The sequence below is a fragment of the Diospyros lotus genome, chromosome 3, assembly GCF_014633365.1.
Source record: "Diospyros lotus cultivar Yz01 chromosome 3, ASM1463336v1, whole genome shotgun sequence".
Classification (NCBI taxonomy): Eukaryota; Viridiplantae; Streptophyta; class Magnoliopsida; order Ericales; family Ebenaceae; genus Diospyros; species Diospyros lotus.
Genome location: NC_068340.1, coordinates 20674469 through 20698230, shown reverse-complemented (window position 1 = coordinate 20698230; position 23762 = coordinate 20674469). Strand labels below are relative to the sequence as shown.

The following is a 23762-nucleotide window of genomic DNA, read 5'->3' as shown; positions in this document are numbered from 1 at the left end:
AAGTGGGTTTAAATAAAAAAAAAGAAGTTGAAAGTATAAAAGGAAGGAAGTGAAGCGGTAAAAGGAAAAAAATTCACCAGGAGCTTCTCAAGCTTTTTTCTTCTCCTTCCTTCTCTTGTTTCCTTCCATATTTCTTCTTCTACTTGATTTTTGGGGACTTCAAAGGAGCAAGAGTTACAAAATTTCAGAGAGGTTGCTTGTGATTCCAACAACTTAGCTTGTGGTTTCTTCTTCTTTTAGTTTATCCATCGAGAAGTTCTTCAAGGCAAGTTCCTTTTGTTATCGTCATTGTTGTTCTTCTTCTTTTCATATGCAAGTTCTAATTCCTCTTTTAGTTCTAAAACCATGAGTCATGAGATCTAGTTGATGTATTCACGGAAAACTCCCTATTTTTACAAAATGTTCATGCATGATGAAGCCTATGTAGAAAGTATTGTAACTCTTCATTTATTCTTGTTGTTTCTTGTTAAAACCATTTGGAACTTCAAATAAGGTTTGTTCTACTCTATAATCTCAAAGGAATGACACTTTTATTGATTAGGACTTAGATTCTAGTAAGATGTTGGTGTATCTTGTTTGTATTTTTAGTTTTGTTCATGTTCTTTACATTTAAGGTTATTATTGGTTGACCATGTGGGTTAGATCTGTTGACCGTTTGGTCTTGTTTGAGTTTTTGTCTGAAATCCTATTTTGTTGGTCGATTGTTGCTTCCCCATCTATAGATCATTTTTTGCCCTTCTTGCTTGCTCTTATTTTCGGTAGATTGTGCATGTTGTACCTTTTAGGGTACAACTTTCTATAGCTATATCCTATTCGAGATCCACTTTTTGCAAACTAGACTTCATAAGATTTATTTTGATATATTATTTGGATTATTTGGCCAAGTTTTGAGCCTGTAAGTGCTCTGTGAACTACCTGCTCGAATACTAGATTTTTGTTTCTACGTAATCTAACCATGCTCGGGTTTTTAGAGTATAACTTTTTGTGGTAATATTCAAATTGAAATCTGTTTTTTGTTCCATAAACTAGACTTTATAAGCTTTTTCTTAATAAATTGCTTGAATAATTTGGTTATGTTTTTAACCCAAAATAAGCCCTTGAAGTTATCATTCATAATATGAAAATTTTTTGGAATTTTATCTAAGCAATCCTTTTCGTGTTGGCTATTCTTCATATGATTGAGATGATGATTCTTTCATGTGTTGGCTATTCTTCCTATGATTGAGATGATAATTCTTTCATATTTTACCATGTTTAATCTTGTTGATTTTCCTTAAATAATTGATGTATTTTATTCAAAAGTCTCAATAGTTTCGATTCACCCTATAATTATTTGGGAATGATGTTTTTTTTTGCTAAAGTAGAGAACATATGCAAGATTTTGGTGTTACTTGTATGGATGTTGTTCTTGTGCATGATGTTAATTGGTTAACATTGGGGGATTAAATGCATTCATGAATGTTAAGTTGGAATTGCATATATATGTGTGCACGAATTATGATATGGCATGATTGTATTAAATGTGATCGGAATGAGTATAAATGTATGATGAAGAGCTAATATATAACTATGTTAATGTCAAGTAATGTTTGGGGGAAATTTGTAGAGGATCATATATATATATATATATATATGTATCCATGTTGAAGCTTGGGCAATATTTTGCCATGTGGTTATGTTTGTTATATAAAGTATACTCTTGATGCTTGCTTAGTGTAATCTAGTGTATGTGGAGCTTTCACTCTTAATACTTGCCTAGTCAAAATCTAGTGCGTGGGAGAGCTACAGCTCATGATGCTTGCCTAGTGTGATTCTGGTGCGTGTAAGGACGTTGGTTCATATGATGATATGATAAAGTTGTTGATATATATAAGAGAAATTAAAAGTGTTGTAAAGTACTAATGAATATGATGATGAAAATAATGTATGATTATGTATGAGCATTTTCATAAAATAGTTAGGGCATATGGCCGTGTGTGGATAGATGTGTTGCGTGATATTATTATTATTTTGTGCAATTATTATTATTAGTGGGCATGTATGCGTGTATACATTTTGATATGTTGTGGTGAGGCATGACTCAGAAGGCTAGGGTCAGAGGGTTATGAAATTGTTATGAGAGTTATTCTACTCCATTCATGTTATTCATACTTATAATTCTTATTGCTTATATTGTTTTGTTATATACTTGCAGAGGCTTGTGACTCACCTTGTTCTTTTGTGTCATTCTAGATGAAAAGAAAGCTAAGGAATAGGTCAAGTTGAGTGGAGCTTGAATCTTTTAGGGTTAGAGGTCTGTATAGAACTCTCTGAACCAAAAGGTCCTTAGGGCTTGTTTGAGGGCAAAAAAGAAAAGTTACTTTTGCGTTTAAATTTCTCTACCCTTCTATTTTGGCATGTATAGATAGTTAAGCCTAAAGTGAATCGTAAATGATTGAGTATGTATATATGCTTTTGTGGTCCTTGTTGGTTAATGGAATGGGTGTGGATGGTTTTTAATTGAGTTTTTATTCTGTGCCATTTCCTTTGATGTTTCACTTCCTTGATTTCTCCTAATAGTGGGATTTTCGGGAGGTGGGCATTACAGTTTGGTATCAGAGCAACTTGGGCCATGTGTTGGGGTCGTGTACTGTGTTAAAGGCACGGGGGTACTAGATTGAGGACACTTGATTAGGGATCGATGGGCTGATGTACGGGCTAGATAACAACTTTTTGAAAATGATTGCCTAGGCTGTTACAATTGGTATCAGAGCAACTCGGGCCATGTGTTAGGACCGTGTACTATGCTAAAGGCACAGGGGTTCTGAACCAGAGGCATTGGATAGGAGATCGTTGGGCTAGTGTATGAGTTAGGCAGTAACTTTTTGAAAGTGATTGCCTAAGTTATTACAGTTGGTATTAGAGCAACTCGAGCTATATGTTGGGGCAGTGTACTATGTTAAAGTCATAGAAGTACTGGACCAAGGACATTGGACGAGAAATCAGTGGGTTGGTGCACGAACTAGGCATCAACCTCTTAAAGGTAATTGCCTAAACTATTACAACACGAGTCTGAGTGATTGTACATATGATGCACTTGTGTCTTCTGCTGCATGGCTTTGAAATAATTAACTAATAAAAAGTGGGTTATATTTCTGTTGCTTTGCTGGGAAGTTCTTAAAATAGCATTTTGGATTTAAGTTGTTTTCTTTTCTTTCCTTCTTTTTATTTTTGCCTTCTGTTTCCCTAGGCCTCAAACAATATTGATGCTATCATGCATTCTATTTTATGGTTTTTTTCCCTTGCATTTTACCACCGTTCGTGATTTAATCTTGCAAGGGATCCACAAAATTTCTTAAATAAATAATCCTTAAGGTAGCCCCAGTAGAGACATCATTTTTTGAAACAACAATAATCATAAATCTTCCTCCTACTGAGTGTATAGAGTCAATTACTTGAATTTTATATCTTCAATAATCTCCATTCATAGTCATATCCTCCTAAAGCAATAGTATCCTATGCCATGTCTAAATTTTTCACAAAAATTTTCTTCGGTTGCCCCCTCTCATTTTTTACAGATTTTATCTATTTCATCCACTCGCTCACAAAACAATTTTTTTTTTTTTTTGAATTATCCAATTATATATCAAGTCTAAAAAATAAATTTAAATACATAACCAAACAAAAGAAATTTGAACATAGCTCTACCTGATCTATTGCTTGTGTAGATTTATTCTGAACCAAATAGAGGAATGCATGGAAACTCGATCCACAGGCAACATGAAATGTAACAACATATCAGCCAATCAAAAAGCATATACCAACTGCAAATTCAAAAACTTTGCTATGAACACGTTCGGATGTGGCTATTCACAATAATGTAGTTTCTGTTTCCTTTTCCATGTTCCTGTCTTCTTTAATTTGTCAAGGCAGTCAAGATCAGCAGGCTTCATTGAATTCCATTAACTGGAAAAGAAAAATCCAGAGAGAGCCGAATTATAACCTTTCGGACAGTAAGAACCGAGCAAAATATAAAATAGCAGAAGAGAATAATGGGAAAAGAAAAAGGGAAAGCTAAAACCTCAAGACAAGCCTGGCATCGAGGATATATATAACCAAACATTTCAAGAAAGGATTTCTCAAAATTGCTTTTTGCACTAAGAGGGGGCCCAAACATATAATAATAAGCCCAAAAGAATGTTAATCAGCCTCCTAATTTGAGTCGAGTCAATTAATCGACCTTCACAACTGTTAATATAAACCAAAATTTTCTATCATAGTTGAATTGGGTGTTTGTGTCCGAGTAATTAATTCAAATGGCCAACAATTCTCCCATTGCTACTTTAGTTTATCAATGTGCACTGTGACTATGGCAGTTCAACAAAAAACTTATTGAGAGCTAAGCCACAAACAAAGGTAGATCAAATCATTGAAGGAAACCAATCTCACATGAAATGAAATGGGATATATCCAGGTTTCTTTGGCAGTTGGCCTTAGGACATCAAGTCTGTAAATGCTCCAAGAATCAATGAACTGGAACCAGAAAGAATCTATGCGATACCAAAGCCGCTAAGCGTATAGAGAGGAGATGGCGAAGGTTGTGTTCATACACTAAGAGAAAGTAGATGCAATGGTTCAGATCCAAGATCTTCATAAGACAACCCATGAATCTTGAGAATCAAGCATGGGGCTTGAATACCCATCCGAATTCCAACACCGGGGCAGCATGCCAAGAATTTGGGGATTTTGCCTTACCTAAAGAACATTGGAGGATGTTTAGTTACTATTGGAAGATCGGTAGTATCAAACTCAAATCGGAAAGGATTTTCTAATATTTCCTTTTCATAGTTTATTCTTCTTTCAAATTGTTTCCTATATTAGAGATTTTGTAGCTTTCTTAATTTTGTTCATCCCTTAGCCTACATATTTTTCTCCTCCCTATCCTACCAATGGACTTGAGTAGCTTTATATAGCTACTCTTCAGAAAATAACAACTAATGGAAAAGTACAACCAGAGGAAAATACAAGTAAAATGTAAAATAGGTTAATTACTATTTTAGCCCTAATAAACCCTTGGGGTCTTGACACAGCCATTCCCGACCACAATGCCCGAAAGAGAACAAATATTTGTGTGACCACTACCACAAGCCCTACCACACCAAAGAGACTTGCTGGCACCTTCATGGGAAACCTACCAATTGAAAACCCAGAAGCCAGCAAAAGCAACATGCTACTTGTCATGTAGTAGAGTCTACTTCAAACCAAAAGAGGTCGGTTGCAACCCCATTCATCGATAAGCAAATGGAAATCTTAAAGAACCTGCTAACACAATCCAAATCTAAATAACCTACTTCTACCACCTCTGCTACCAATGTCGCACAATCCAAATCTAAATAACTCTCGGCCATCCTTTTTTGTCAAAATAGGTCTCTAGTATTGAATGAATTGTTGATTCAAGGGCCTCATACCACATGACTGGGTCATCCACTTTTTTCTCTTTCATATCGTTAGTGTGATGGGTGTTAGTGTTGTGTGCCCTAATGTTAGATTTGGATGACGTTTAGCGGGATTGTAACTGAACACATTTATTGTGTCTTTGTGTATATTAATTCATAAGCTCTCCAGTTTAATATATGAATGAGTCTCTAGATATTCTGTTTGAGAATTTTATTCTCAAGGTATTAAGACTATGTGACAAGATTTGACAGGATTATCTGGTAATAGTATGTCTTAAACTATTTCTAATCCTTAGATTCTTTGGATTGGGACTCCGATTAGTCGAGTATGGACTAGCACAGAGGGTTATTACCTCATTCAGTTTGAGTTACTAATGGGAGGGTGGTGTGTTACATGCCATATGACATAGGAATGTCATTAGTTAACCTACAGGTGGTTGTTGGAGAACAACCAGTCGAATGTGAAGCCGATGACTAACCACATGGCATGGTGGATAACGATCAGGTCGTTAAGTTGTGATGGTGTGTTGATTCTCAGACTTGAACCAGCACGATTGTTTTGTGTATTGGTGTGTGGAATTTGCTAATGAGCCAAACCATCCAATTGAGAGGTGGGAATATTCATTTATGTGGTTTCGTATTGCTAGTATATGGAGATAGGTGTTGGGGATAGGATTCGTCACCCTCATCAATATTTGATGAGATAAACGTCTTATGTGATCTACTATTAGTGTGACAAGATAGTCATTGGTCAGGGAAGATTGATTATTAGGGAATGAGTTTCCTGAGGTATCATCTATTCACATTGATAAAATCAGATACATAGTTATTGAGTTTGTGAGTTTATCACTCCATGGCTCTCGCTCAATCGAGACGTTAGGTGATGGAAGGATTATAGCACACAGTAATCATCAGCCGTAATAGGGTCATTTGAAGTGAGACTTTACTACCACCAATATTGTCCTGAGTCGCTGCTAGGCGCTTCTCAAGAACTCTCAGATCGTCATTGGAATATGGAGAGATTCTGGTGATGGGTCAAGGTGTTGACCGGTACCGAAATGGGTTTTAGTGCCATTTAATTGCTAGTAGGTAGTAAACCTAAAAAGTCACACCCCTTATAGTGTTGCGATTGGCATCGACATCGTGTGCTCGTCTCAGGAATTGGTTGGTCAAATTGACCTGCAAGCCTAGAGAGTAGACTTTCCCCTTGGAGAGTCTACTCTCGGTAAAGGGATAGTCGACTCTCGATCCCAACTGCCAACCAAATTGGAATGCCACGTGGCGTGAAATTGGGAAGGTGATGGAATTGAATTCTGGCAAAGGTTAAAATGCAGAATTGAAGAAGTAGAATTAACTGCTTCTTTGCGTCTTCTTTTTCTGCTTCCTAACAAATGGGTACTACCACTAAATTTTTCAAATACTGCACTTCCCAAACAAAAAACATGATCCTTATTCAAGATCCAATAACGGGTGGTCGAATTCTTTTTCATAAAAGTACCCCTCACATTATAGTTTTTTAGAATACTCTCATAATTGAGTAGGCAACACTTGTCACCACATCATATTTGAAGCTTGACCTTTGCCTTTTAACCCACCATAAACCTCACATTATAGTTTTTTAGTCTGGTGGACTAGTTAGATTCCACCCACTATTTGGCTAAATGCAATAAGTTGAACATCACCCTCCCCTCACATTATAGTTTTTTGGTTAGGTTAGACCCATTGAACACCGCCCCATCTCATGGTTAATAGGAGAAGTCAAACAATCTTTCATGAAATGTACCCTCACATTTTAGTTATTGGATACACCCAATCAGACTGATGAACCCCTACGACAGTGGGAAGCCACGATGAATCAGATTCACCACTTAAATCTAATATTGGTTGCACATGGGAAGATTTTAGGGCTTCTATCTTACAAGTCTCATCATACATCATTCATTGCATCATACAACTATTGGATAATAAAATGAACAATAACTAAACCAAAATGACGATGGGCTTGTGCATAGAATAAACCCAAACCTCAAGAGTTTAAACCATGCATATTCAATGTTATATTTGACACCTACAATCGCGTATATGCATTAAATACCAAGTTGATATATCTATTTATTTTTTGCAGATAAAATGACAGGACTAAATCCATTATCACATATTCTAAAAACCAATAGGCTCACTGGTCCTAATTTTTCTGACTGGTTTCGTAATTTAAAAATTGTGCTTAATATGAAAAGAATCGATGATGTCTTGTCCTATGCCCCACTTACTGATATTCCCCAAGGTGTGACTAAGGAAGAGAGTATCACTTGGGAGATATTGAAAGAACATGACATGAGAGCCCAAAACTATACACTCGCATCAATGTCCAATGACTTGCAGCGCTAGCTTAAACATTTTACAAGCTATGCAAGCATGATTCAACATTTGAGAGACCTCTTTGGCGAGCAAAGTCGAACAGCTCAATATGAGATATCAAAAAATTTGTTTCAAGCTGGGATGACTGAGGGTACTAACGTTGGAGACCATGTCATCAACACGATCAATGCGACTGGTTAATTGGATGCCTTGGAGTTTTCGATGAATCCTCAACTCCGTATCAATCTTATCCTGTAATCATTGCCAGTCTTTCAGCTCCTTTATTACTTATTTTTATATGAATAAGATCGAGTATTCTCTCACTGAGTTATTAAATATGTTAATAACCGTCCAGTTACAAATGAAGAGGGGTCGAGAAAGAGTTCTCGTTGTTATCTCGTCTTCTTCCCAAAAGAAACCTAAATCTAGGAAGAGAAAGAGAAGTGTTCTTGGGGCAAGAAGAGGTGGAGGATAGGTAGAGTCAAAGGGCAAGGACATTCAAGGTAAGGGTAACTATTACTTTTGTGGCCAAAAGAGACATTGGAAGCAAAATTACTCAAACTATTTGCGAAGCCTAAAGGGTAAGCACCTGGAGGGTCAAGGTGTATTTCCTTTACTGTGTGTCATTGAGACTGATCTTACGATTGGTCAATACCATGCTTCTTGGATTGTGGATTCGGGTGCTACATTATATATTTGTTTATCTATGCGGGATCTCAGTCGAAGTAGTGTGCTTGGGAAGCACGAGAAGGTTTTGAAAATTGGCAATGAGGTAAGCGTTACTACATTAGCCATAGGAATTACTTCTGTATCTTTACCTTTTGAACATGTGTTTTTTTGTATGACTATTTACATATACCGAATACGATTCAGAATGTTGTTTTTATTCCACAACTGGTACAACATGGCTATAAGTTTTCTTTTGCATGCAATGTGTGTTACATTCTGTATGATAAAGTATGTGTGGGCAAAGTTGTGATGGTAAACGGTATATACTTCTTGGAAACACATGTATGTGAATATAGTCAGCAAATGGTTGTTAAACCTAATACCACAGTAAAAGAGAAGTATTCTCGAGATAATCATATAAATCCCTACAGAAAAATACTTAGGGAGAAGAATAATCTATATTGTTCATTTGAGTATGGCACATATATATACATTAGTATAAGACATCTATGCAGTGTAGAAGTCTATTCTAGTTTGCAAGATATCTATGCTATCTAATAACTACAAAATAGTCATCTCTAAAATTTAAGAGTACAATTAAATCTAAATGAATTATCTCCTCTCTTCCGTGAGCTTTATCTTTCCTATACTTTAAGAACCTTATCTAGCAGCATTCCTTGATCCTTTTATCCTCCCAATTTCTTCTTATTCTCCACACTCCCCCTCAATTTGGGTTGAATATATTATTCAGGCCAAACTTGTTGCTTAACTCATCAAATGTTCTTCTCGGTAGAGCCTTAGTGGGGATATTTGCTACTTGGCTATTAGTAGGAGTGTAAACAAGCTGGAATACTCCTAACTTCTCCTTGATGAAGTGTCTGTCAATTTCTACATGTTTTGTTCGGTCATGGTGGATCGAATTTTTGACAATACTAATAGTTGATTGGTTATCACATAATACCTACACTGGTTTTGTCATAGCCACTTGTAACTCTTGTAGTAACCTTCTTAGCCATATTCCCTCACAAAATCCTTGAGCCATAGCTCTAAATTCGGCCTCCGCACTACTTCTAGAGACTACTGATTTTTTTTGTTATGTTAGGTAACTAGATTTCCCCATACAAATGAGCAATATCTAGAGGTTGACCTTTTATCAAGAATTGAACCAGCCCAATCAGCATCACTATAAACTTCCACCCCTCGGTTTGTTGTTTTTCTGAACAATAACCCTCTATCTGGAGTCACTTTTAGGTACCTTAGAATCCAATATACTGCTTCCAAGTGTTCTTCTTTAGGATCATTCATAAATTGGCTTACAATACTTACAGAAAAACCTATATCCGGTCTAGTATGTGACATGTATATAAGTTTTTCCACCAATCTTTGATATCTCCCTTTGTCAACCAAAGCACTTTCTTTGCCAATATCTAGTTTTGAAGTAGATTCCATAGGTGTGTCTGCTAGTTTGCAACCCAACATACCTGTTTCATTTAGTAGATCTAGGATATACTTCCGTTGAGAAACTGAAATTCCTTCTTTAGACCTTGCTACTTCCATGCCTAAGAAATATCTTAGGCTTCCTAGATTTTTTATTTCAAATTGTGTTGCCAGTACTTCTTTGAGACTCTTGATTTCAGGAAAAATATTTTCTATAACAATGATATCATCCACATATACAATAAGAATAGGTATTCTACCTCCCAAGGACTGCTTGATGAATAAGGTGTGGTCTGCTTAGCTTTGGTTATATCCATGCTTCTTGATTGCCCTTGTAAATCTTTCAAATTAGGCTCTAAGGGACTATTTGAATCCATAGAGTGATCTCTTTAGTTTGAATACCTTGTTTCTCGTGAAATTAGTTTCAAATTCATAAGGGATTTTCATGTATACTTCTTCTTCTAGGTCTCCATTTAGGAATGCATTTTTTACATCTAATTGGTGGAGAGGCCAATCCAAGTTTGAAGCTAGGGATAGCAATACTCTGATAGTATTTAGTTTTGTCACCGGAGCAAAAGTTTCTTGGTAATCAATACCATAAGATTGGGTGAAGCTTTTTGCCACTAAGCGAGACTTAAACTTGTCAATCTTCCCATCTTCCTTATACTTTACTGTAAATACCCATTTGCAGCCACAGGGTATTTTCAAGGAGGTAAATTAGTTATATCCCAAGTTTCATTCTTTTCCAAGGCCTTGATTTCCTCAAGGACTACTTCCTTCCATTTAGGGCGTTGAACGACTTCGTGGATAGTACTAGGAACCTACACTTTGTTTACATTTGAGATAAATGTACCAAATTTAGGTGAGAGACCTTTGTATGATATGTAGTTGTGAATAGAATGTTGAATGCATGATCGTACTCCCTTTCTCAATGTTGTAAGCCAATTTAGATCCTCATCAATAGTTGTAATGTCAAAATTCTCACTAATAGTGATCTTTTCCCTTATCAATAGATCTAGATCCAAGTTAACCTCTTGATCAGTCCTGGGACATGCTTGTTCCTCACTATCCTTTTGTTTAGGCTTTCTTTGAGAATAAACATGAAGTTCATGAGGATGAGAAGGGTTAGGACTGATAAAAGGATTTAACTCTTGCTCCTCAGGTTGATGTTGTTGCTGGTTAAAAAGAGAATTAGGTTGCTAGTTAGGAATAGATAGAAAATCCAAAAATTGATATTCTTGAGGATCATTTAGATTGTTCTTCCCCTAAATATCAGGTTTACAATAATAGGGTTGATGTTCAAAAAAGGTCACATCCATTGAGGTAAAGAATCTCTTATGCTTGGGAGAGTAACATTTGTAACCTTTTTGATGCATTTGATGCATCAAATGCATCAACAAAGCAGGAACAAGCAAAGATTTTTAGAGGAATGTAGGAAATGACTCGAGTGTGAGGAAAAAAGGTAGGGAGAACCTGACTTGGAGTTTAATGTTTGAGGATTCGTGAAGGCATTCTGTTTATAAGATAGGAGGCCATAAGAATGGCCTCACCCAAAAAATATTTAGGAACATGAGTGGAAAATAATAAAAATCTTGCCACTTCTAATAAGTGTCTATTCTTGCGTTTTGCAATCCTATTTTGTTAGGATGTATCAACACAAGAACTCTGATGAATAATGTCTTGATGTGAAAGATAAGTACCAAGAACTGAGTTAAAGTATTCTTTGGCATTATCGGTTCGTAAGATCTAAATTTTGGCATTAAATTGCCTTTGCACCATTGAATGAAAAGTCTGAAAAATGTTATCAGCTTCAGATTTTTCTTTCATAAAAAAGACCCAAGTAAGACAGGTGTGATCGTCAATAAAAGAAATGAACCAACAAGCACCAGTAATATTTTTGACCCTAGAAGACCCCCACACGTCACTCCATGGATCAAGGAAAAAGGATAGGATGGAGTGTAGATTTGGCTAGGATAATTGTTCTGAACATGCTTAGAGTATTGACAAATTTCACATTATAACACGTGGATCTTTATTCTTAAACAAGGAAGGGAACAATTTCCTAAGATAAGTAAAGTTTGGATGTCCTAATCCATAGTGCCATAACATGATTGCATTATTATTGTTAGTATGAAATTTAGAGAGACAAATAGGGTGTTGAGTGGAGTAGCAATTGCTGGAATGAACTTGATTATTCCCTGAAGTAGTCCCTTTAAGAATGTAAAGTCTCGAACATGCCTCAGTACTCCCAATCGTCTTTCCTGAAGTCCGATCTTGAAATTCACACACATCCTTTGAGAAGTTGACAACACAATCCAAGTCATCAGTAAGTTTACTAATTGATAAAAGGCTGCAGTCCAAATTAGGCACCAAAAGGACGGATTTGAGGGTAAGTCCCTTGGACAGAGTAATAGAACCTATTCCTACCACCTTTGCTAGCAAACCATCTGCATTTTTTACCGTCCAATCTTTCTCACATGGTTGAACTTTGGTTAGCAGTTGATATTCCCAGTCATGTGGTCAAAAGCTCCTAAATCAATAATCCATATAAATAATTATCTCTTAGTAGTGAAAACATGTGAGAAATTACCTTTGTGGGCTATTGAACCTGCTACCACTATTAAAGATTGAGAGATCTATGTCTTGCCAAACATATTTTGTAACCATTCCATCTGTTCTTCGCTGAACAGATTAGATGCTGAGACTATAGTGGTCTCATCCGTGGAGGCCAGGATGCCTCTACTCTTTCTTTCATGAGCTGGATTCCAATCTGGTGGCTTGCCATGGATGTCCTAGCAAGTATCCCTAGTGTGTCCTATCTTGTGACAGTGATCACACCAAGGACGCCCCTTCCTTTGTTTGAATGTTGTTGGATTGCCTCCTCGGATGAATAGGGCAGAATGCTCCAAATTTGGAGTTAAGAGGTTTTAGCATGATCTTCATCCTACTTTCCTCCCTACGAACCTCAGCAAACACCTCCCTGATACTTGGTAAAGGCTTTGTACCAAGAATTCTTCCTCTAACTCCATCTAGGTTTTTGTTCAAACTTATGAGAAACTTGTTTAACCTCTTCTTCTCCACAATCTGCTTGTACTTTACCGAATCTTCTGTACACTTTCATTGGATAGTATCACATTTATCTAATTGAAGCCAATACTTATTCAGGGAGCTAAAGTACTGCGTGACATGAGATTCACCTTGCCTTAGATCATCAAGCATACTCATTATTTCAAGCAACTCAAAGGTATTCTCAATGTGCAAGTAGGCTTCCCTAGCAGCCTCCTAGATTTCTTGTGCAATGTCATATAATAGAAAATTTTCACCTATCTCATTGGTCATAGAGTTAATAAGCTAAGACATTACCATATTATTCTTAGACTTCCAAATCCAAAACTTTGGTTCTTCTTCCCCTAGTTTGCTTGTGGCTCAAATCAAGTAATCATCTTTCCTTTTGTTGCATATGAACATCATCACTGACTGTGAACACTGAAGATAATTCTAACCATTCAACTTATGTCCAGTGATTGTGAACATATTGTTGTCAATGGTTCCAGGGCTATTGGTTGGTAAGGGAATAATCTCGGAGGACTGGTTACTCTTTCTAGCCATGATGTAAAATATCAAGTCTAACGGTTGTAGGAAGAATGGATCAAAAAAAAGAGTTGTGTGGCGGTTAATGCCTAGGGTTTTACATGAAAAGAAAAGTTCTGCACTGATACCATGCAGAAAAATACTTAGGGAGAAGAATAATCTATATTGTTCATTCGAGTATGGCACATATATATACATGAGTATAAGACATCTATGCAGTGTAAAAGTCTATTCTAGTTTACAAGATTTCTATGCTATCTAATAACTACAAAATAGTTATCTCTAAAATTTAAGATTACAATTAAATCTAATTGAATTATCTTAAATTATCTCCTCTCTTCCGTGAGCTTTATCTTTCCTATACTTTCGGAACCTTATCTAGTAGCATTCCTTGATCCTTCTATCCTCCCGATTTCTTCTTATTCTCCACAATTCCAAACAATTGTAGCACCTTAGGCTGGGTCATATCCGCGAGAGTAGGCTTATAAAGTTAGCTCATCGTGGGTTCATTAATAATTTAGGTTTTGAACCCAAGCTAACTTGTGAGTCATGTATTCTCGGAAAAATGACTAAGTCTCTTTTTGTTAGACAAGGGGAAAGGGCTAATGAATTGTTAGAGTTAATACATTCAGATGTGTGTGGGCTCATAAATGTTATGGCTTATGATGGTTATGTCTACTTTGTGATTTTTACTGATGATTTGTCACGGTATGGTTATGTGTACTTAATGAAGTACAAGTCTGAAATGTTTGAAAATTTTAAAGAATTCAAGGCAGAAATAGAAAACCAAACAGAAAAGAGTATCAAAATTCTTTGATCAGATCAAGGAGATGAATACTTGAGTATTGAGTTTGTTGATTATTTTAAGGGTTGTGATATAGTTTTACAGTTAACTGCTCCTTACACACCACAGTTGAATGGTGTGGCTGAACATAGGAATCGGACTCTATTAGACATGGTTCGGTCTATGCTAAGCTACACAAATTTGTCTATTTCTTTGTGGGGTTATGCTATTCTTTTTTCGATTTATTTGATAAATCGTGTGCCGACTAAATTTGTATCAACCACTCCATATGAGATATGGGTTAGGAAATTGCCAAGTCTTAAGCATTTTAAGATTTGGGGTTGCTTGGTGTATGTTAAAAAGTTGAAAACAGAGAAGTTGGATTATAGATCTGAAAATGGTCATTTTGTGGGGTATCCTACAAATAGTTTAGGATATTATATCTATTTTCTAGCTAACCCAAGAATTGTGATCACTAGACATGTTATCTTCTTGGAAGAAGAGTTCTTCCAAGAGGATGGTATGGGGAATAAAATAGATTTAGCAGAAGAAGGGTTTTATGTTCCACAAATACCTGATTAAATTATTGAGCCTGGTGAATCGAGTCAAGTAGATCATCCACAGGTTCCCCATAGGTCTAGTAGACTATACCATCCTCCAGATCGATGATATGGTTTATCGATGGAGGAGATACATGAATTATTCTTGCATGAGGATAGTGACAAATTAGTTGATCCTACCACCTATAAGGAGGCGATATGTGATATTGATGCCACGAAGTGGCAAATAACTATAGATTCTGAAATGGAGTCTATGTACTCCAACCAAATCTGGGTTTTGGTGGATCAGATTGAGGAAATTGTTCTTATCGGGTGCAAATGGATCTTCAAGCAAAAGATCGGTGCTGATGGACAGGTTTTCACATATAAAACTCTAATACCATTGAAGGAAATCTCGTATGGTTTGTGTATAATTAATTTCGCTGCGTGTATCTGATACATGTAAAATTTTTAGTTTTACCCATATCGCCATATGGGATTTCCTTCAATGGGGAGGTAAAAATTACTATAGGTGATGGGAGCTCTTTGGTTGTTGCTAGTATTGGGAATCTAAATTTGTTTAAGTTAAAGCTCAAATATGTCCTTTATGTCCTGATTTACTATACAATCTCATTTCTACCCGCAAGTTAACTAAGAATCAAAACTATGCAATAACCTTTTTTCCTACTCATTGTGAATTTCAAGATTTGATTATGGGGACGATGATTAGCAATGTTGAGAAACAAAATGGCCTCTACTATTTCCTTTGGCATAATCGTTTTAGTCATCTAAACTTTACTTATTTGAAGTACTTGTACCCAAATTTATTAGAAACACTTGACAAAGAGGCATTTCAAAGCAATGAGTCAGATTCTTCGCTACCTAAAGGGTACTCCGTGAAAGAATTTACTATTCAAGAAAATGGAATAACAAGGTGTTGAGTGCTACGCAAATGCAGACTGGAGCAAGTTCAGTTGAAGACACAAAATCCACTATTGGGTATTAAACAAGAGTATGGGGAAATGTAGTGACCTAGAAAAGAAAGAAACAGACTATAGTTGCAAGAAGTAGTGCCGAGACTAAATATAGGGCAATCGTTCAAGGGGTGTGTGAACTAATCTGGATTAGTAAGTTGCTGCAAGATCTATCTATTCCAATAGAAGAGCCTATGGAACTATACAGTGATAATAAATCAGTCATCAACATAGTTCATAATCCTATTCAACATGATAGAATGAAACATGTGAGGATTAACAGAAACTTCATCAAGTCAAAGATTGATAATGGGACATTCACCTTGCACTACATTCCAACAAAGTGGTAGGAAGCTAATCTCCTTACAAAAGCGCTACCAAAACCAGACTTTAAAGCAAATGTTAGCAAGTTGATAATGATAAACATCTATTCACCAACTTAAAGGGGTGCGTTAAAAGATCGATAGTATCAAACTCATATCAGAAAGGATTTATGAATATTTCCTTTTGCATTATTTCCTTTTCATAGTTGATTCTTCTTTCAAATTGTTTCCTAAATTAGAGATTTTGTAGCTTCCTTAATTTTGTTCTTCCCGTAGCCTATATATTGTTCTCCTCCTTATGAGTTGTATCTATTGGAGAACGGACCGTGCTACTTATACCGATGGGATAACAGGCCTGATGACCAAATTGGACTTCATCGCCCGAGTTTCATCAGGATGAAGCCCGGGGCCTCATCCAGAGGCTATAGCGACAAGGTTACAAGATGGTGCAGCAGCGATCGACGCGAGATGCTACGACAAGGCGATGGTAGGATGCAGCAGTGATCGCGCGAGGCGCTGTAATGGGTGATGGTAGGATGCAGAGGCGGTCGCGCGAGGCGCTGTAGTAGTGCGACAAGAGGATGCATCGATGGTCGACGAGGTGACTCGGGGCGACGATGAGGCGAGGCGAGGCAGAGCTTGCCAAAGGGAACCATGGCAAATGAGAGAGGAGGCGGCCAAGGGAAGGAGTGGTGAATCTACAAAATGGGTAAGGGCATTTTTTTCATTTAGTGCATTCAGTCATCCTCTCGGTAACCCAGTTATTTGTACAAGTAGCATTTTCCATTGGAGAATACATTCTTGAAATAAATATAGAGATTTCAGTTACAAAGAACATTTTTCAATTTTTTATCTCCAATTTCCTTTTAATTCATCTCCAGTTTTATTTTTCCACAGAAAAATTGGAAAACTTATTCAATTGTTAAATATGCAGAATAGTTTTCTCATCTTGAAAACTGAAGAAGATATTCGAAATGGTTAAAGAAAACATAGTTTCAACTATTATACAATACAATATATTTTTATTAATAATATTGCTATGATAACAAGATCTATGATAAATATTATATTTTTAATTATAATATTTTATTAGTAATATTATTGTACTAAAATTATGAAGGAATTAGATTGATTCAATTATAACATTAATACCACCAATACAATATTAATAATTTTTTTTTTCTGGAAACATTCATAATATAATATTATTAATATCAAATTATTAATTCTAATCATTAGTGAAATTAATTAATTTCTATTATTTTTTAATTTGAAAATACTATAATATTAATATTGTTGTTATTGATGCTTTAACTATTTATTATTATGTTTACTAATTATAATCAAAATATTTTGATATTATTAGTATTGATTATTAATCAACTCCAAATTATTATATTGTAGTATAATAGTTTCCTTTAATATTTTCATTAATCAAATTTGCTATTTATGGATATTGTTAATAGTTCAATGTTATAACACCATTACTAGTGAATTTTAAAAATCACATTTTTACTATATAGATATTAATTAAAATATGATTAATATTGGATTTGGTCAAAGTGGGAGAAACTTTGGAAACCAGCAGTTTCATTTGGCTGAAAATTAATGAGGAAAATTGGAACACAACTTTGAGTAGTTTTCAGAAACTTCAGTTCAAATTTGGAAAATTAAAAGCCAGATTTTCTGTCCTCCATTCAGAATGTTTTTGTATTTGAACATGTTTTTCAGTTTTCCATTTTCTGTGGAGTAATTTTCTAAGAAACTGGAGTTGTTTTCCACAAATAAACAACCCCTTGGGTGTTATAAATTAAAATCTTTATGGTACCAACTTTAGGTTAATCTTACATAATAATATGTATTTGGTTAACAGTGAGCTGAATCTCATATTAATATGTATTTGGAGAAGAGGTTTCAGTCTGTTTTCTTCTTAAGTACTTCCAACATGGACATCAGTAAATGAACCATCTAATGTAAATCACTTGCATTACAACCATCTAATAATCTTATTTCTTTACCTTACTAAAGAAAATTCCATAAAATAGGAGATAAAGCATTACTAAAAGTATAAATAGCTGAAACTCAAAACCAGGTCAAAAAGCATGGACAACAGCATACCTAACAAGGTAATGGTCAGAACAAACAGATATCTGCCCAAAAATTAATTACTTCGAATATAATTTTTTGGGTAAGAATTACTATCAGCATTCTGTATGCATGCCAGTTATTATTAAATCATCACAAGCCACACAACTTTAAAATGCTCACTTCAAACACATATATCTATTCATGGATTCCAGAAAGCTGCACCACAGATTATACAGAGTTCTCTATAGACACATAATAGGCTATTGAAAAATGATCACCAACTCTGTTCCCCCTAACTGCACGTATATAATTATTCCGGGTTTAAAATTTTAAAAGCTAAAAATTATCACGTGTAGTATGAATGTTTCACAACTCAAAAGCTTTAGTTACATTTATACAAATTACTCACATTATTGCTTCACCAACTTGTAAACAAATTACTCACATTTGCACCACTAACCTAGATGGCCTCAGCAAACCTCAAAGCATGATAGGGATTTCATAATGAGTACTAATAAACTGTCATATTATCTTGCGCAAGTAACAAGCTATCCAGAACATAGGAAATATTTTGAATCAGAGTAACAAGACAAACAGAGACATTTTACCTTCCCACAAATTGGGCATGTTTCGCTTCTCTTCATCCATTCATAGATACAACCGAGGTGATAGTGGTGACAGCATTTTGTAACAATCTTGGGGTTTTCCACCGTATATTCTGTCAGGTAAAGATATTCAAACATTTAATATAGAGTAAGAAGCTTCTAAAATGCTGAGAGCTGCTAAAAAGTTTTTACCCTATAGTCATAATATAGAAGTAACTTTAACATCCCCTTTGGGAGGTAATTCATATAAATTTATTTTAATCTGCCATAGTTGCATCATAAAATATAAGAAGCTAGCTCCGTTATATTTTACCTTCAAGGCATGTGGGACAAACATCCTCGTCTTCAGATGCAGAATCAACATATCCAGCCCTACTTTCCACTTTATACATGAAGACCTTCTCATAGGACTCCAAATTGAATTCTTGTGATTCTGCTGTTTGGACATTATTGCATTTTCTAGGCAGTGCTAACCCCAAGTAGGAGCATCCTGCGTTTCTCGCATGCCCCATTCCCACAGAATCATGTCGTATTTGGAGATACCGGGAACCAATAGCATTTGTGGAATATATACCAGTGTTGGAGTGCATATTATCAGGTTCCACCGCAGAACTTGAAGATTCTGGCCCCTGAAAACATGCTGAAGGATGCCTTGCCATCTCCAGTCTGCCAAATATCCGTCCATACTATAGAAAAACAAAACGGAAGAAATGTTTCATGTGCCCCATAATGCATACTTGAAAGGTCACTTCCACTAACACTAAGAAAATAGATATGGAACTGCGCCCAAAACTCAAGGTAAAGGTGCAATAATAAATTGTTAACAAAATAAAAGCAACTTTTTAAGAGAAAAAAATATTCAAATTTCAAAACAATACACGCCAGGCATACACAACAAAGCTGAAAAATGCTACTTTAACTAGGCTTCAAACTAAAAAGTACAACAAGAGCAGGCAGATTATTCAGAGTACTGCAAGAAGTCCGTGACAAACAGTTTCAGACACAGTTCAACAGAACTGGAGGCAAGATTGACCATTTTCTAGAAATAACTAACTTCTAGCTAATCTCATAGTGGAAAAAGAACAAGTAGAACTATGACTAGGAGGTTGATTTGAGGTGTTCAGATCCAGCTTAAAAGCCTTTTAGGCATAAACGTTGATCAAATTCCCTAAGGATGTTATGAAGTTACAAGTGAAGATAAGTCACCTAGACTATTTATACTAACAATTACCAATTTAGATGTTCAAATCAACTGGGATAACTTAAAAAGGCCTAAATTGTAAATCAGTCATCCAGTACATGTGCACAGCCACACATGAAACTAATAGCAATTACCTATTTTCCTTTTTAAGTAAAACAACAAATAGCAAAATGTAGGGAAAGGGCATAACCATAAAAAGCTATAGGCTGCCAATTTGCATTTCAAAATGGTAGATTTCTCTTAGAAATGTGTTTCTTTATGATTAACTGAAGAACAATTTGTTGCATATTTAACTCTTAAAAGAAAGTTACTTTTGCTTTTTTGCTGGAAAAAAGAAAATTACTTTAGTTTGCCCTAGAAGTGTCTTAAATTTTGATGCTATAATCTATACAAATTCTATCCCCATTTTATTATTTTAGAGGAACCATTTTATCATTCCCATGTCTGATCTGTAAACAATCCGCATACCAGATTGAGCTTGAAGGAAGATTGTTTGAATTCTAAAAGAATTATAAACCCACTGCCAAGACCTTGAGAATCATGAATTGATAGATTGGGTGGAAATCTGTACTTGAGAACTTCAATTACAATTACAACCCAAGCTATGCACTGTCAAGTATAATATGCTATGTTAGTTTTGTACAAAAGACATGTCAATTGACATTCAATATGATTGATGAGGTGTCTAGAGTCTATACCACTGTTTTTGGAGCACCATCTATGGAACAGAACAGGAAGTTAATTATGATATCTGGTGTTAGTTGTGATACTATGCCACCCTTCTGAAATAATTTTGATTATTGAAAATTTATTTATTAGCTATATGGAAGAACTATATTAAAAAATAAGGGGAAAAGAGCACACCATAGTACAAAGTATATGCAAAAATCCAAAGTAACTCTCCACAACCACAAGCAAAGTTAGTGGAAAACATGTGGGCGAAGTCCCAACTTTGAGGCAGCATTACTAATGTACTCTATTATGTATACCTTAAATAAGAAAGTTCTAGAAAAGGAAACAAATGAATGGATATACAAGCTCTTGGTGAAACATCATGTATGAGAACTCAAAATGTGTCATAAAAGAGGCAAGAAGATTACACATATGATGCTTGAGGGAGTACACAAAAATGGAAGAAAATGATCGCAGCAACAACATGCTATAGATGGATTCAGGTAAAATAACAACATCATCTTCATCCAGGGCCATATATAAGAAATAGATATGGGAATCGGGAATAATTTCCCGACAGAAACTCAAAAATTGAAAGCTAAACTAGAGAATGAAGAGTTTAGAAGGCCTCTCAGAACATACCTTATTTCTTAAGTTCTGAATGATGAAATTGAATGAATGGTTGGAAGTGCTAGATTCTACAGTTTCTGGGGCATCAGGAGCATGGAAGCAACAACATAGAGCACCCATCGTCCAGCTCCGATTTCTACAACAATTAGACCTTAATCTGATGGCATTCACTTAAAAAACAGAAATAGAAATAAACAACAAAAACAGCAAATTAAGATGCTAAAGCAAAGTTGATAAAGATGGGAGGCAGGTGAAAACGCTAAAAAAAAAAAATCAATCAAATAATACTCCAGTAAGAAAATACTTAGAAAAAACAAAAGTAAATTTGCAAGCCCAAGAACACGAAGTTTGAGAAGTACCTTTCTCAAACATGAAGCAGTCTCTGATGCAAAGACATACATAGTTTATGAATATATAGACATATATATATAATATGCACAATGCACTTATAACAAACATAAATAAACATAAACATTTTAGACTTCTCCATAAAGTGTTTCTCAATCTCATTTAAAAAAAAAAATCTAAATTCTTGAAAAATCAGAGAAGAAAATAGAAGCATCTTTCTGATCTTTGGAGCAATCTTCTGCTCAACATTTCACCCACAAACACACATATATAGGCAAACATGAATAAAGAAATATGTGTATTCACATCCCATTCTTCTACCCCTTCCCGGAAATCCATGATTATTCAAAGACACCAAAAGAAGGGTTCGACCCAACAGAGCTTCTGTTCTACCATTACGTGTAAGAATGTATTTTCGTTTGTATACGAGGAGAAAGACAAAACCCACGCCACGCAGGACACAGAGTGGGAGAGAAGAAGTGTACCTAGAGAGAGAAGGGGATTGAAGAGTTCGTGACTGCGATTCTGTGTTCAACGTTGGACCACTGATAAAGACGTTCGAAACTTCTACTCTGTGTTTGGATAGGAATAGGATTTGGTGGATGGCTAAGTAGCTTTTCCACTCTTAGTGCACGCAACACGATAAAAGCAACATTCTTTCTTCTTTTTGGCTGTTTCGCTTTATAATTTTAAATTGGATTAATGGACTTCATTATGATACGTTCTAGTAGGAGAAGGATTTGATCAATGGATGAACAGATAACGATTGAACCGCGGGGTTTGGAGAAGATAACGATTAAACATATATACATATATATATATATATATGATGCAGGTACTGGCCTTGTAATGTGAAGAAAACCCTTGGAATCCGTAAATAAAATTCAAATTTTAAAGCTGTTATGATAATATCTTTTGAGAAAATTTAGTGAAAAAATCCTTTAGAAAGAGGAAAAATAGGTGATTTCAACCAAATTTTGAAGGATAATTTTAAAGTCAATATATTAAATATTAAATTCTGTTACTAGGATATAAATTTTGTAGATACAATAAAAATCTTGGTAGCTTAACAATAAGAAATTTATAGATATCACTATATCAACTTGATTTATATATATATATATATATATATGATGTAGGTACTGACTTTTTTTTTTTTATTCACCTGGGGTGTTTGAGCTTAGCCCGACTAATTCTTAAGAGTGTGTGATCTTCTCTCTTGATACACCATTCGAGTAAATCAAATACGATCACAGTCTATGTATACTCAAAGCTAAACATTAGACGCAATTAATGCGAAATTTACCTTCTAACTTTACTATTGTCTTCTAACTAAATATTGTCTTCTAACAATAATTTTACCTCTCAAATTGCTACACTCATTCGAACCCCGATATTCCATGTAAAACTCTAAGTACTTTACCACTGCGTTATGCTCATAGGAACATATAGGTACTAACTTTGTGATGATATAAAGAAACCATTCGAATTCGTAAATAAAATTCAAAGTTTAAGATTGTTATAATAATATCTCTTGAGAAAATTTATCAAAAAAATCCCTTGAGAAAGAGGAAAAATAGATGATTTCAACCAAATTCTAAAGGATAATTTTCAAGTCAATATATTAATTATTAAATTCTATTATTAAGATATAAATTTTGTGGACACAATATAAACCTTGATAGCTTAACAATAATAAATTTATAAATTTCAGTATATCAAATTAACTCAACTTATCATTACGATAATACTTTAGTAGAAGATAATAATGCATGTAAGTCTTAAAAATTTTAAATACCACTATACATCTTCTTTTAGATTTTTTGTGGTTCTAATCATGTGTCATATTTTAAGGATTGGAAGAACTAAAAACAATATCAATAAAACTTATTGGAGTATTGTTGAACAATACCTCGATATTACCCGACTTTGAGATTCATATGCCTTTGGTTGCCAATAAGATCATGTCTAACTTTATTATTGTGTTAAAGGTAAAAATTCATTTAAAAAAAAGAAGATAAAAGAAAAGGTCGAGTCCAAAATATCATTTTTGGCTAAAAGACATAAAATTCTCATATGCAGAGTGAGGAGCTCATATGCAAGGCACA

At 35.1% G+C, this 23762-nt stretch overlaps 1 protein-coding gene across 1 annotated transcript; it reads right to left on the bottom strand.

Annotated features, from left to right (window-relative positions):
• Positions 1 to 3659: 3659 nt before the first annotated feature.
• Positions 3660 to 22233, bottom strand: LOC127797841 (E3 ubiquitin-protein ligase At3g02290). Its single transcript, XM_052331000.1, has 5 exons — positions 22140 to 22233; positions 21319 to 21442; positions 19117 to 19489; positions 18807 to 18916; positions 3660 to 3945 (listed from the first exon to the last, which is right to left on the bottom strand). Exons 2-5 carry the CDS (start codon positions 21424 to 21426, stop codon positions 3919 to 3921), a joined length of 618 nt encoding a protein of 205 aa, XP_052186960.1. The 5' UTR covers positions 21427 to 21442; positions 22140 to 22233; the 3' UTR covers positions 3660 to 3918.
• Positions 22234 to 23762: the final 1529 nt, after the last annotated feature.